Source organism: Nycticebus coucang, chromosome 19 (assembly GCF_027406575.1).
Source record: "Nycticebus coucang isolate mNycCou1 chromosome 19, mNycCou1.pri, whole genome shotgun sequence".
Taxonomy (NCBI): domain Eukaryota; kingdom Metazoa; phylum Chordata; class Mammalia; order Primates; family Lorisidae; genus Nycticebus; species Nycticebus coucang.
Genome location: NC_069798.1, coordinates 2436753 through 2451668, shown reverse-complemented (window position 1 = coordinate 2451668; position 14916 = coordinate 2436753). Strand labels below are relative to the sequence as shown.

Below are 14916 nucleotides of genomic sequence, written 5' to 3'. Positions count from 1 at the left end.
AGGTGTTTTTATCACAGTGAAATGGGGCAGCACTGGTGATAATGCTCTTCATTTCCCTTTTGTGCTTCCACATTTGAAATGGGCATTCTAGAGTTCTTAGACAACAACTTCTTGGCTTCCTTCAGTATTACAACAACTTCCCGGCTTCCCTCAGTATTGTTAAATTTTAACTGAAGTTGGTGATTTGAGGGGAATAATAAGTGATTATAAAATATGTGCTTCCCAAAACACTGTGGATACATGGGACATACTTTTTTTTCTTTTTTGAGATAGAGTCTTACTCTGTCACCCTTGGTAGAGTGCCATGGCATCCTAGCTCACAGCAACCTTAAATTCCTGAGCTCAAGAGATCCCCTTGTCTCAGTCTCCCGAGTAGCTGGGACTATAGGCATATGCCATAACTCCTGCCTAGTTTTTCTATTTTTTTCAGTAGAGACAGGGTGTCCCTCTTGCTTAGGCTGGTCTCAAATTTCTGAGCTCAAGTGATCTACCTACCTTGGCCTCCCAGGGAGCTAGGATTATAGGCGTGAGGGTCACACCATACTTTGTTCCACTACAACTGTCTCTGGGAGAGACTTTTAAAGACAAAGTGAATCTCTCTTTGACTGAACTACAGATGGGTAATAAGGGGAAAGCCTATTTCTTAGTTCAAAAAAAATTCATGGCATGTTAGAAAAAAATAGCAAATTAAGACTGCATATACTCATGAATATGCCTCTGAGCAACTTAATTATTCTTTTGGTGTCTTGTTTCCTCATGCTAAAGGGAGAAAAAATACAGCTAACTTTCTTCTTTAAAAGTAATGTTACTAGGAAAATTAAATAAGTAGCACACATTAGTTGCCTAGCACTGTTCCTGACTCTGTGCATGTCATTAACTGGCTGCTTCAAACAGTTAAATGAAACTCAAAAAAAAAAATTACATATGAACAATCACATATGATAAATTCCTTTCTTTTAGCAGATTTATTGAGGTATAATTGGTATGCTATAAATTAAAGGCACAAGTTTAGGGTGTACAACTGGCTAGGTTCTAATCTGTGCACAGACCCCCCTTCCCACAGGAGTTAGGTCTCCTCATTCCCAACAGCTTCCTCATGTCCTCAGCAATCCTCTCTGCCCTCCTTCTCACACACCCCAGACAATCACTGATCTTCATTCTCTCAGTACTGATTAGCTGGCATTTTCCAAAACTTTGTATAAATGCAACCATCGGGTAAAACACACACACACACACACTCTCTCTCTCTCTCTCTCTCTCTGTCTCTCTCTCTCTCATCATCTGGCTTCTTCCCTCCATAGAACTGTTGTGAAATCCACCAAGTAGTTGTGCACACCAATTTTCCTGTCCTTTTTATTTTTATTGCTGGGTCACAGTTCACTGTATGAACCTACTTGCTTAGCTATTCCTCTGCTGACGACATGTGGCTTGTTTTCAGTGATTGGCTATTACATACAAAGCTGCTGAGAATGTTCACGTACAAGTCTTGGTAGGCATATATGCTTTTATTTCCACCAAGAGCGGAACTGCTCATCATAGGGTAGGTAAATATTCAACTTTTACAAAACTACTGAACTTCTGATTTCTCAAAGTGGTGGTAACCATTTCACACTCTCTTGATCAACACGCGAGAGTGCCAGCTTGTCTACGCCTTGCCAACAACACTTGGCATGGTCAGTCTTTTGAATTTTGAGAGTTCTTTATATATTCTTAGACACCTAAAGTTATAAAGATTTTCTGCTATGTTACCTTCTAGAAAACCTTGTCTTAACATTTTTAGGTGTTTGATTCATTTTGAGTCAACAATGGTCTATGATGTAAAGTTATAGATCAACAATGCTTCCTTTCCCTTCTTATCTTTCTTTCCCCTTCCTTCCTTTTCTCTTTCATGGAAACATGTAACTGTCCATCACCACTGGCATTTGTTGAAAAAACTATCCTGTCTTCACTACATTTCCTTTGCACTTTCAGCTTGGGATTGTAGATCTCTTTCTAGACTCATTGTTCCGTTCCTTTGATCTATCTGTCCTCAGATCTTGATTCTATACCTTACTGCTTGATTATGGTAGCTTTATAACAATCCTGGAGGACAAGTGCTTTAAGTGTTCCAGTTCTGCCCTTTTTTAAAGTTATTTCAGTTCTTCTAGGTGTTTCCACTTCCATATGAATTTTAATCAGCTTGCTAGAATTTTGATTTTGACCTCATTGAATCTATAGATCAATTTTTCGGGAAAACTTTATCTTATTGAGTGTTCTGGTTCATGAATTTAGTTCTTTTCCATTTATGTGTGTCTTCTTTAATTTCTCTCAGCCGTGCCTTTTTAATTTTCAGCATTTAAGTCTTAATCATATTTATTGCCAAGCCTAAACCTACTCTGCTTTTGTTTCACTTGAAAGCTTTTACAACAATGCTTGAATGGGCTACCCTAGAAACCTACTCCATTATATCAACTCATTCAATGGCAGCAGACATATTTTTTTGGTCTTTTTATCCCAGTGATGGTATCTGTAAGAGAAGACATCTTATTTGGTAAGTATAACACACTCTGGGGAGGTGTTAAAAATGCAGATTCTGGAATCCAGTCCTTACCTCAGACCTTATTCTACACCTACATTCCTATTTTTGACTGGCATTATAGATTATTCTAGGATACAGAAATAATACTGAAGATCATTTATAATTAAAGTAACATGATCAAAAAGATTTAAGTACTTTTTTCATGTTTTATGGCCAAAACAATAAGGATCATACAAATAATTATCAAAGTATAAATAACTTTGAAGCTTTTGTTGAAAGCCATTTTCCTAATCTTGAAGTTTATTAATACATAATCCCTTACAAGATTTTATAATAATCTTGACTTTTGTGAATGTTCTTGACATAGAGAGTGTGCTCAGGAAGTGTCTGTGGAATTTTAATTTAATACATTACCACCAATATGTCTTTATATATCTTTACTCAGTGTAAGTGAATGTTGGTATTTCAGGGCCTAATGAGTTAATTTAATTACATTTGACCATAATCGATCTCTTGGATATTATCAATGCAAATATCGGATCCTTTACAGAGTGCCTAGTTATCCATTCCCTTACCTTTCCTAGGAACTGTCTACATTGGGGAACATTAGGAAAGAACATTCTTTTAACCTTCTTGGGAAATGTCCTTAGATTTTGATTTTATAGATAATTCTAAGAATGCTCCATGGGAAAGAATTTTGTATCAAAATTATAGTCAGACACAAAACTGTGTTGCACACTATCCTTTCTAAAAGTACCAGTCATGTTTTCCCCATAAAAACATAAACATTTTCCTCCTTATACTCTTTAAGTATGTTGACCTAGAATATGTAGTCATAATCTATAGTTCCTTAAGTTATCATGTTAATTCTGATTAGACACATCAAGGATGTCCTGTGTTGGGAGACCTCTCTGATAGTCTGTGTATATTTTATTTCCAGAGGCTGAGGTCATGCTGTGTCATCTCTATGTTTCCTGCAAGTCTGTAACACAGTGCTCAGCAGACTGGGGGAAACCACAGAATAGCTGAGGACTGAATGATGTGCACAGAAAAAGCCATTTATCAGATTATCATTCAAGATATTAGACTTTCTTGAAGCTCAAAATATTATGACTTGATAGCTTACTATTGGGCCACTGATAGCCTTCTGTCTAGCTTAAAATACCCCTGATCTATTTCTTTCTTTAATCTTTTCTTATTTTGGAAAAGGATTCAGTCAATTATGACTATTATTAAAGTCTTCTCTTTGCACATTAATTAATTAATTTTTCAGGAATAATATTTGAAGGGGAAAAATAAATTTTGGATGGTAGCAAGTAATAACAGCATGGTTTGAAATGACAAGAAATTATATTATCAGTGATTGATGGCAATGAAGACAGAAAGATGCCTCACTAATCCTACTATATTTTGCATTAAATGTCCAAAAACAAATATAGGATAATCCATAGTACTAGGAATGGCAATTGGGTAGGGCTGAAAGATGATATTCAAGGAGCTAGAAATCTCTGTGGCCATAGTTACAGGGTTTACCATGAAGGTTGTAACCACTGAGATCCCAGGGGCTTGGCCTTCAATAAAGTACAACTGAAGAAAATATGCATGACTGTATGTCAAAGGAGGAGAAGCTTTCATACAGTCAATCATCAATAAATGGGTATCGAGGATCTATTATAATATGAGCCAGGCATGTGCTTCTCAAACTCTAATAAAAGAACAGTTGTTTTACTTTCATCTAAAAATTTCTCACCTATAGTAGGTGAGAAATCAATACTTTTGTAAAATATAGTAAGCGTGAATAACTAAAAAATAAAAAACACAAAGACAAAAAAAAAATCCTCATTTTTAAATTATTAGATTCCCTAGATAAAAATTTGGTCTGTCAAAATTGCCAGCAAGGTTTCTAAACACTTACTCTCCATTTCTGAACACACTTTGTCATGCCCCAGGAGAAACATTTCACAGACTGATAGCCTCTGCAGGTCACACTCAGAGCAGCCCTGTGCCGGCCCCTATACTCCATGCTGGGAATAGAGGGATAAAGATAACCCTTGTTCACCAGCTGTCCATAGGTTGTTAGAAGAGACAGGACACGAACCTAGCAATTATAATAGAGTGAAATAAGTTCTCCGACAGAAACTACGTACAAAACGCAGAGAAAGCCCTCTCATGTAAGACTGTGATGCCACAGAAGGCTTCCTGGAAGAGGTGATCTTGAAAACATGATATAGTAGGCCAACGAGAATCAGTCACCCAGAAGAGGACAGGGTGTTGCAAGGAAAACAGCTCAACTGGACACAGCAAACAGTTAAAGGAAACAATCCCAGCTTTTAAGAGGGTAAAGGTTTGCTTTATGTGGTAAGTTATAAATTTAGCATCTGTTAGATGGCACTCAAATCAATAAAATTAACCAAATGAGTATATGGAAGGCTTTCACAGGAGGGGCCCCCTTAAAAACACTGCTATTGTATTACAACAAATATTCCAGCCATAGTCGTTCGGAAGGTGTTGCTATGTTGACAGTCTCTTCAAATGCCTGGGAAGAGCACTGTGGTAGAGAGAAAAATGCCCCCTACCCCTCAAGATGCACAAATCTGAATTCTGGAAACTCTGAGTACATCTGCCTCACAGGGCAAAGAGAACTTTGCAGATATGATCAAGGTTAAGGACCTAGGGATTTGGAAATTATCCCGGATTATCTAGCTGGGCTCAGTCTGATCACAAAGAGCTGTTAAAGGGGAGAACCTCCCAAGCTGTGATTAGAGGCAGAAGTGAACACAGAACAAGGATGAGAAAGATGCAATGAAAAGGACTCAACCTGCACTTTCTGCTTTGAAGATGAGGAAAGGGCCACAAGCCAAGGAAGGTGGGCAGCTTCTAGAAGATGAAAGAGAGAAAGAAACATTCTCCCCTGGAATGAGTGCAGCCAGAAATATTCACTGTGGACTCCTGACCTACAGAACTGTAAGGTGACAAATTTGTGTTGCTTTCAGCTGCTGAATTTGTGGTAATTTGTATGGCAGTAATATATGCAGGCACTAGCAAACCATCTGGTGCATCCGTCCTGCGGAAGTGACCCTCCATGTCTTTGCCTGTGCATATTCTGGAAGCACGTCTCTGTGTGGGCTTCTCTGAGGACTTAGCAGAGAGCCAGGCTCGGGCCTATGTGCTGTCTTCTGGGGTTGGAATAAGCAAGCTCTTTTCACATGTCATGATGGACAATGGCTGTGTTATTTTAAAAAGTCTGCTTGGAAGCAAGTACAGGACACTCCCCTAGGGGAGAGAGTCCTGTAGAGCAGATGACGCACCTGCCTACGGGCCTGGGACTGGGAGCGAGTTTCACCACTCACTGAATGACTTTGGGGAGAACACTTTTCTTTATGGGGTTCACCTATCAATTTTCAAAATTATATAGTAGGTTTAGAAAGCTTTCTAATGTCTTTTTCTTCTCTGACATAAAGAGTTTCTATGAGGCCTAGTAGAGAATGACTATTTGATGCTTTTAAATATTAGGAAAAAACACCTTAATTCATCCAGCTATTGTGAGTGTAGGACTTGGTTTATTTCTTTGATTTAAGGAGTGAATATAATTGAATATTTGTAGAGAAAATTATATTTGTTCTATTTTAAAGACTAACAACTAAGATTTACAACATTCTCTTAAGCAAATCTTAGTACAGACTACTGTCTTCATCTGAATTATTTTTACAATCTGAGCTGTATTTACTCTCCCAATATGTGGTATGGAGTGGGGAATTTACTGAGCTATTACCTGTCTTCTGGGTAGCAATCCTTTGTTTATTTAGTTCTACTTTAGACTCAGGAAAGACTATCCTAATTCTACTTTACAAAATATTTGTATTGTCACCATTTATTGTTATAAAGCAATATTTCCTATACCAAAATCAAAAGGTCAGAGCCTAAACGTTCAATCAAAAGCAGCCAGTTAAGCTACAGCCATGGTTAGAAGAACATTTATATTTTCTCATTAGAAATTACCTTTGAATCAGTTTATTTATGAGCCACGTAAGTAAAATCTATTTTTCATTGCTTCCTATTCATACTTCCAAAAATGGTATCCACCTGCCTGACTGATACATTATTCATGAAACTTGGCTACATATGACTCTGAGGTATGGTCAAAAATCACATTTACTGTTAAATATGAAGACATTTCAGCAGTGCCTGAGGATGTTTGAGGTCGTATGCCACAGTCTGGGAAAGCAATTCTGAAGGAGATTTTAGGCTGTAACAAACATGGCACCTTCACTGGATGAGGGCTATGACTTCCTCCAAGCCAATGACAAATACTTCAAGTTTTCCTGTGTACATAAATTTAGAGGTATTTATTCAAATTTCTCATTCCCATCGTATTATATGGACACTTCCATATTCACCTTCTGTGGACCCTTCTCTTTCACAAGCTAACAGAGGTGATGCTTCTCATTTACAGCAATCTACTTTGTTTTTCTTCTATTGATTGACTCCTTCATTTGTTCATGTGTTCAGCATCAACTTGGTGACAAGGACCGTTTTGGGTAGAGGTGTGAGGCAGGGAGGCTGCAGAACCACAGCTTGTGGGAAGCAGAGAGGAGAGGGGAGGGAGCAGAGTCTGCAGACGCAGTGAGCCCTGGCACACTGGGGAGCTGAAGATCAGGGTGCCACGAGACAGAGGGAAAGACAGCGGCTACCTTCGGCTATCTTACTGGCCCTTTCCCTGCTGACACCAGGCTGGTCTTTTTCAATCCCACCCAGCCTAGCCCTCCACTCACTGCAGCCAGCGGCACGCACGGTACTAACAGCAGCGGCATCTTCACACGCCGGGGCTGCCCACGCCTCTCACCCTGCACCCAGACGACTTCCCCGACCCCCCGTGCTTTCAAACCTGCTATCATTAACTCCACCACTGTCCCACGTGCCGGATGCTACTGTCACCTGCCCCCGCCATTCCTCTGTATTTTCTTCTTCCAGTTCGGCAGCCTGCATCCTGTCCATCCATTTCTCAGATGGAACAGTCTCAGGCCTACTCTCCCTCTAAGGACGCACTGGAGGCTGTGCTCCACTTCATCTCTCATTTAGTCAGGGGCAGAGAAACACCACACATGAGCCCAGGTTTGCTCTGGTCATTAAGGCTATGACCCCACTTATTCTGAAAACTCCTGTCTCTATGAATCTGAATACAATCCAATTAATATATGTTTTAAAGAATCCATTCACACTTCCGGTTCACTCTGAATTTAATACTGATTCAAACCCGTGGCTCTTGCCTGTGAGGCGGCTCTGCTGCACTGTGGCTCCTGGGAGCTGTGCACCTGCACGTGCAGCGGGGACCTTGCACAGTGTGCTGTCATTTGCCATATATAATATGCACTTCCCCCCCCCCACAAATTTTTGAGGGAAAAATAAGGCTGCATATCATACATAGGTAATATGGGAGCAGGGGAGCCCAGTGGGCCTCGTGGGGCTGCAGTGCCCTCCCTTGTGGGCCTGAGGGGCCCATGGGGTTCCAATCTTAGAGGACGTGGGTGCTGGTGGGAGCTTGTTGGAGCAGCCTCTGCTGAGCACCACAATCGGGGAGGGAACAATGGTGGGATGTGAGGTGAGCCACGGCTGTGTGGGGGGTCAAGGCCTGGCCACACCAAGGAGACGGGGAGCCTTGCACAGGGACCCACCTGGCTGCCCACAGGTCGAGAAGCCTCAGAAGTTTCTGGGAAACTGGCCACATACGTGGCAATATCAGCTGTGGCCCCTGACATGGCAGGGTGGGCTGTGGTCCTGGGCAGAGGGAAAGGGCAGCCTTCACAGAGCAGGTGGCTGCAGAGGGCAGTGTGATCTGCACATTTGCCAGGGGAACGTTAGCCCTTCCCACATGTGTTTCTTTCAGCCCATAGCCAGCCACTTTCTCAAGGGGTGTTTTCCTGAAAGTCTGGGCCAAAAATGTGGGTGAGCATTATACACAGGAGCACATTTTACACGGCAAGATATGTTGTTTTGGGCCTGTGCCTCCAGCTTCTGAAGACCTTACCTCTCAGTCACACCAGGTAAGATGAAGAACATCCAGAAGTGAATTCCAAACACCAGAATGACCTGGAAAACGACCTTTCCCAGTACAGTTTTCCTGAGGTAGAGGGCTCGATCCACTACCATGGTTCCGAACTGAATGAGAACCATCACCAAAAATGGCCCCGGGACTTGGTCTTCGGACAGTGAAGAGGTGATATCTGCAGCTGCTGAGTGTTTCTAGGGAAGAGAAACAGCGATTCAAATGCCAGTGGCACTTTCCAGGAAGGAAAGCCTCCACCCTGTGTCAACAGGTGTGCTGTGGCTTTTGTCCCCAACCTACCCCAAAGGCCCAAAAGCCAAAAACAATGATGATGAAGTCCACAGTGTCAGCCAGGAACATGAGCACATACACATCAGTCACGGCGCTGTACTCTGGGTGAATGAGGTTGTAGAAGAACTGCCTGATGGGCACATATATTTTCAGAGTCCTGCAAAACACAGACCCCCGCCCACTTGTTTCAGAAAGGCAGAATGGCAGAAATGACCAGATACAATGATCATGCCATTCCTCTGTACTTCTCCTATCAGCCAGGGCCCACCTCCCTCTCGAGCCTCAGTAGAGGCCATAGGGCAGCTCCTGCTCTAACAGAGAGTGTATAGAGCTCATGACTACGGTGGGCACCACAGCCCTCTCTGCCTGCTTGAAGATTAACAGAGTGGTATAAAGTCCCAGAAATGAGATGCTGGGTTTGTAGCTTGAGTCAATTGCTCCCTACGTAGGAGACTTTTGAGCATACTACGTAACTCTGCATTTTAGTTTATTCTTCTGTAAAATGGGGATAATAAGACCTGATGCCTAGGGCTAAGATGATAATCACATGGAGAATATGTGGGAGTGGTCAGATTTGAAGCCCCTGGCTGAGCATGCTGGAATGTTAGGTGCCCCTCCAGGTTCAGGGTCCTGCAGCTGCCCTGGCTCGTGCCTTGCTCAGGGCTCTATCTTCACCTTGCTCTGTACCTTATCCCTGACTCCTGCTGGCTCTGGCCTGTCTGTCTATCTCTGACTTATCTTTTCTGTGCTCTGGGATCTGCTTTTAGTGTAAGGCCATGTTCAGGTGTGGCCAGCTCTTCTGGGCTCAGAGCCTGTATTTAGCAGTCCTACTCTGCTGCACCAGGACCATCCCCAGCAGGTAGGAGGGACCAGCATAGTCAGCTGGGGACCAGGTATATTACACTAGACAAAACATTTCCCCCCAGTGCCTTTCCATCCCCACCTCAGGATGAGAGTGCATCTCTAAGGCCCTTCCAGATCTGACATCTGTTCCTCTCTGTTTGGCAGGACTCTACCACTATAATGCCTAGAAACACAAACTTTGAGCCTTTGAAACGACTCGTTTTTTTCTGCTCAAACAGAAAAACTGTGTGCATAAATGCAATGGATACAAAAATGAATCATGTTTACTGGAAAATGATTTTTATAAACAATATAAGAAGGGGCCAATTTATCCTGCTTTATGCAGGTGACATTTATGATACAGGGAGAGATTTCTCTGCTCTTCCCCCTAGTTTATTGGGAATCATGGATACCAGTTCCCCAGCCATAAAATAAAACACGTGACTGAAATGTTTTCATAGACTCACTTCTTAATGGTAAATGCTTTTGCTTTGATTAATTGTTCTTGAAGCTTTTCTGTGTAAAGTTCCCTTTTGCTTTTTTGCTTAATGCTCAGCACACTACTTCCTTTTTGACTGCTGTTTCGAGTGCTTGTGCTGCCTAGAAAGAAAAATAAATCATATGACGTCAAGGGAGGAATGGACTTGGTTAACATGAATATCATGGAAGCCCCCAGAGCCCACACGGCAGGGGGGCCCTTATGCAGTTGCTGAGAGGATGCCTCGGAGGATGACCCTAAGTTAGAGGCGGAGAACGATCACTGAGCACTTTGGGGTCTGTCCTCTCAGCTCTGCTTCCGTAGTAAAATACACCTGTGGGGGTTTTACACTCAATGGTGGTTCTTTCCTGGATTGTTGTATGTGTTATCATCTTTGTCTCAGGAAAAACTGAACTGGAATAACAGTTTTTTTATAGTGTTAAATAGGACCTTAGGTTACAAGTTTTCCAGGTGTCTTCACATCCTAATTTCTCTAACTGTAAACTATGACATGATCTTTTGAGGCCAGGGTCTGCCTGAATGAATATAGACAAGTGTTTGGAAAGCTATAGACGTGAGCACTGTTAAGTACAGAAGACCAATCACTCCGACAGTGACAACTATAAGGTATATCTACTTTCTGATTGTACCTGTTGTTTAATAAGAAATTAATAACTGGCTTAGGAAATAACTAGATAGTTTGGATAAAATTCCCATCAATTCAATCAAAATACAGTATCAAAATAAATTGTGTGTGTGTCTACTCTGGACACACAGAGAAGAATTTTGCATATAGTTGAGCCTGACCCTCACTAGGTACCAGGGAGTGTGCTGACCACTTTTCACAATTACCTGAAATTCCTGTTTTGGGGGGAATCAGTTGTTTTGAGCAACGAGGTCACACAACTGAGGCAGGAATTGAACTTGGTCTATCTGATTTCAAAGCATCTTCTTTTTACATTATGGTATCTGTCACTTGATGGACCCCAATAAATTCCCCTGTCCCAGGCTGACAGGCACCAGAAAAACTAGACACTTTGGGGGCTTATTCCAGCCTAGAGATACCACGTTAACAGATACCTCTTTTGGATCTATTTGAAGAAAAGCTGGATCTCTGGGATATCTGGGAGCTGTTGGCCGAGCATTTCCTCCGGATGGCCGTCTGCTGCTCCGGGAAGGTTACGTGCACTGACTCTACGGACGTGGCCAGATTGATGGACTTGAGGGAGTTGTAAGAATCTCTTCTGCCGGTGATCAGGCCGAAATCATCACCAGAGTCTTCCCCTTCGGAGTCACTTTCAACGATGTCATCTTCATCCCATAAGCCATGGCACTGGAAACCAGGGAAAGGGACAATTAAACTAGTGCTGTAGGTGGAACCATTTAGTAGCCTGTCCTGCAAAATCTAACCCAAGAAACTGTCCTAAAAGATTAGAAAAACAAGGGAAGAAAGCTTATTATCTAGAACTTTCCAGAAGACTGGAAATGGTGGGTGCAGACCGTAATAGTGTGGCTGATCACCTGAGATGGAAACAGGTGGTGTTTGGAAGAGGAGCAAAGAGGAAACCATATGCACTTGATTTGTTCCTTGAGTGAAAGCATTTTTCGGAGCACATCTCTGTCTGTGCTTACAGTCAGCACTTGGTGCATCAACTGAGGAGTCAGCCCAGCCCCCTGTGTTCACCAAATGCCTTCAGGTGAAGAATGATGTAGGCCCTCTCCAGCCTGCAGAGCAGCATCTGAACCCTTGACTCACCCAGGGATGACTCAGAAAACCAAAGCTGCAGATGTTCTACTAAAACATGTTGTACCACATGTGAGGCAAAGATTGTGATGCCTTTTGCAAAGTCTAGTTTTCGAATCAAGAAACAGAATGACAGGGCAGGTAAGAAGAAATTAGTGCAGAGCAGGAAACCGAGAAACCTCTGGATCTTGCCAGAGGGACACTTCCCAGACTTAAATTGCCCTTGGGATGACCTTGCTGCTGTCAGATGGGGCTCTCCAAAAAGCTCAGGCAGTGTGCTTGCTCCCCAAGACTTCGCCCAGTCATCCCTCTGACTCCTGCTCTAGAGCAGTAATTTTCAGCCAGAGTACTGTGAGAGGATCTCAGGTGAACAGAGACAATTTTTAAAGATCATAGTTATTTTCGAAAGACATTCAAAGCACAGTCAGTATATCCTTTTTTTTTAAACTCTTCTTTTTGATCAACATAATTTAAGTGTGCCATGAAAGTTTAACTATAGGTTCAAGTGTGCCGTGAGATAAACAAGGTTGAAAAACACTGCTCCAGGCCAGTTTATCAAAAACCAGTTAGTCATCTTACAGGGGTATTTGCGAAACTTGGTAAATGTAGAATGTAAATGTTTTGGCACAGTAACTGAGATAATGCCAGGAAGGCTATGTTAACCACTGTGCTGAAAATGTGTCAAATGGTCTATGAAGTGAATGTATGATGCCCCATGATCATATCAATGTATACAGTTATGATTTAATAAAAAAAAAATGAGAAAAAGAAACCAAAAAAAAAACAGTCAAAAACCAACTCAGAGGGTGACCAATGATCAAATAAACATTTAAGAATAATCTGTCAGTTCTGTGTCAACTGGCAAAGTCATTCAATTGATAGAGGGTTCTTAAGAATTTACTTATAAATGTATTATTTTAAACATTCAATGGATGTAGTTTTATAAACATAACTAACATATTAGCTTTTCATTATGAGATTTTTCAGTTTATATGGATTTCTTTCATTTAAAAGTTGTTTCTTCTTTTCCCACATTAACATATTTAGATCCTTCACAACCTTGTCAGTACTACATGTTTTTGTGTTAATTTAATTGTTTATAAAATGTATAGCAATGCCGGAGGTGGCAGGTTCAAACCCAGCCCCGGCCAAAAAAAAGAAAAAAATGTATAGCAGTTCATGCTAAATAGGATAATTTGAAGCACTTTTGAAATTTATACACAGTTTTGTTGGATTTTTGTAGCTACACTGTATAAAATACTTTTTCTTCAAACGCCATTGGCTGGTTTTATGAAAGATTTAGCATCCTCAAAAGGATTGTCCATAGTATTAGTTAAAGTTTCAGCATAATATCATTACCTCAAATCTTATATACACTCACCATATGTATGAAATTTTATATATAAGTACACCCAGAGGAAAACCCAAACTGTGGAGTACTGAGTGTTTTAAATATGAAGTTGCAGCATTAAATCATTTGCATATTGATAAAAAGACAATTAAAATGCCTAACAGTTTATGAAAAATTCAAATGATATGCAAAAGGTTGCAAAAATTCTGAAGTGCTCAAAATTGTATCATCTTGCATTAAGCATCGAAATTAAAAATTTTAATTCCAGAAAAAAAACACATTAATACATTCGTAGCAAGAAATCAGTATATTGGATGCATTCAAATAATTAACAGGTTAGTCAGAAGAGCTGCAAAATTTAGGCAAACTCAATTTTGGCTAACGGTTTCCTTCGCAGACCAGTCACGTCCCAGGGACCAGGAGGTGCCTCCCCGGGATGAAGGGTCCGGGTCTTGGGCACTTTGTAAGCTAGAGTGAGGATCTTGACCAGCACAGATGCAGATGAAACCCAGTTAAGACAGAAGGTAACCACACTGTCACAGACCTGAGTGTGCATGGGTGTGTGGACACTAACCTCTGCCAAGTCCTGTTCTGAAAAGGATCAGGAATAAGAAAGATACTACTTGATAAAATCAATTTGAAACATTTTATAAATGAAGACAAGATGAGAAGAAAGAAAGGTTGTGAGAAGAGGTACATTAACACATAAAACATACTATGCAGTAATTTCTATTTACTAAAACTGGCATATTTAAAGGCTTAGTTTATAATTTACAGTGTGTGATAAGACAAAAACCCTAAGTTGCTCAGAAAAAAGATAAGGGTTTCTGAATCTGAGGCAGGGGTCTTACTTTAGCAGTGTAATGAAAGGATTCCTTAACAATAAGCTTGAGGAAGCACGGCTCATGGTGTCACCAGGCTATTTAGTACGTGGTCTCTTAACCAAAAGCTAATGGCTTCATGACAAGAAACTACCTAAGAAAAAGCAATTCTACTAGAAGAAATTAAGTAGAAGCTGGGATGGAGACAAGAGGCAATACGGTCTCTGGGAGGCCGAGGCAGGTGGACTGCCTAAGCTCAGGAGTTCCAGACCAGCTTGAGCAAGAGTGAACCCTGTCTCTAAAAATACCTAGGAGGTCTGGCAGGTGCCTGTAGTCCCAACTGCTCAGGAGGCTGAGGCAGGAGGGTCACTTCAGCCTCAAAATTTGAGGTTGCGTGAGCTCTGATGCCAAAGCACTCTACCAAGTGTGACAAAGTGAGACTCTGTCTCAGGAGAAAAAAAAAAGCAATATGGTTCACCCCAAATTGTAGCTTTCTGAATCTGGCTTAAACTAGGGGTAGAATTTAGTGCATCAGGCATTAAGATATTGCATACCACATCATTCAAGCAAGCAATTATTCACAAGGGTGGATTAATTATGGCATGTTCAACCCAGGATGAAATATGGGGACATATTTCCCAGATTTATTATAAGTTCCATTACTGAGCACAAGAAGTGTTGAAAAAAATGTCCACTAAATGAACATAACCTTTTCCTTTTTTTTTTTTTTTTACAAAAAAAGACCATACAAGTAGATATCGCCCACTTGCCCGCTAGCCTCAATGCCAATCCTAATGTTTGGGTTCTTCAGGAATATTACAGGGGCT

General features: G+C 41.2%; 1 protein-coding gene across 3 annotated transcripts in view; it reads right to left on the bottom strand.

Annotated features, from left to right (window-relative positions):
• Positions 1-14916, bottom strand: part of PIEZO2 (piezo type mechanosensitive ion channel component 2) — a 459894-nt gene that overhangs the window by 25013 nt on the left and 419965 nt on the right. For all 3 annotated transcript variants that reach the window (XM_053571827.1, XM_053571828.1, XM_053571829.1), the window contains 4 exons: positions 11254-11506; positions 10163-10295; positions 8862-9009; positions 8544-8758 (listed from right to left, as the gene is read on the bottom strand). In XM_053571827.1, coding sequence (XP_053427802.1) covers positions 8544-8758; positions 8862-9009; positions 10163-10295; positions 11254-11506 — 749 coding nt within the window. The remainder of the gene's footprint in view (positions 1-8543; positions 8759-8861; positions 9010-10162; positions 10296-11253; positions 11507-14916) is intronic.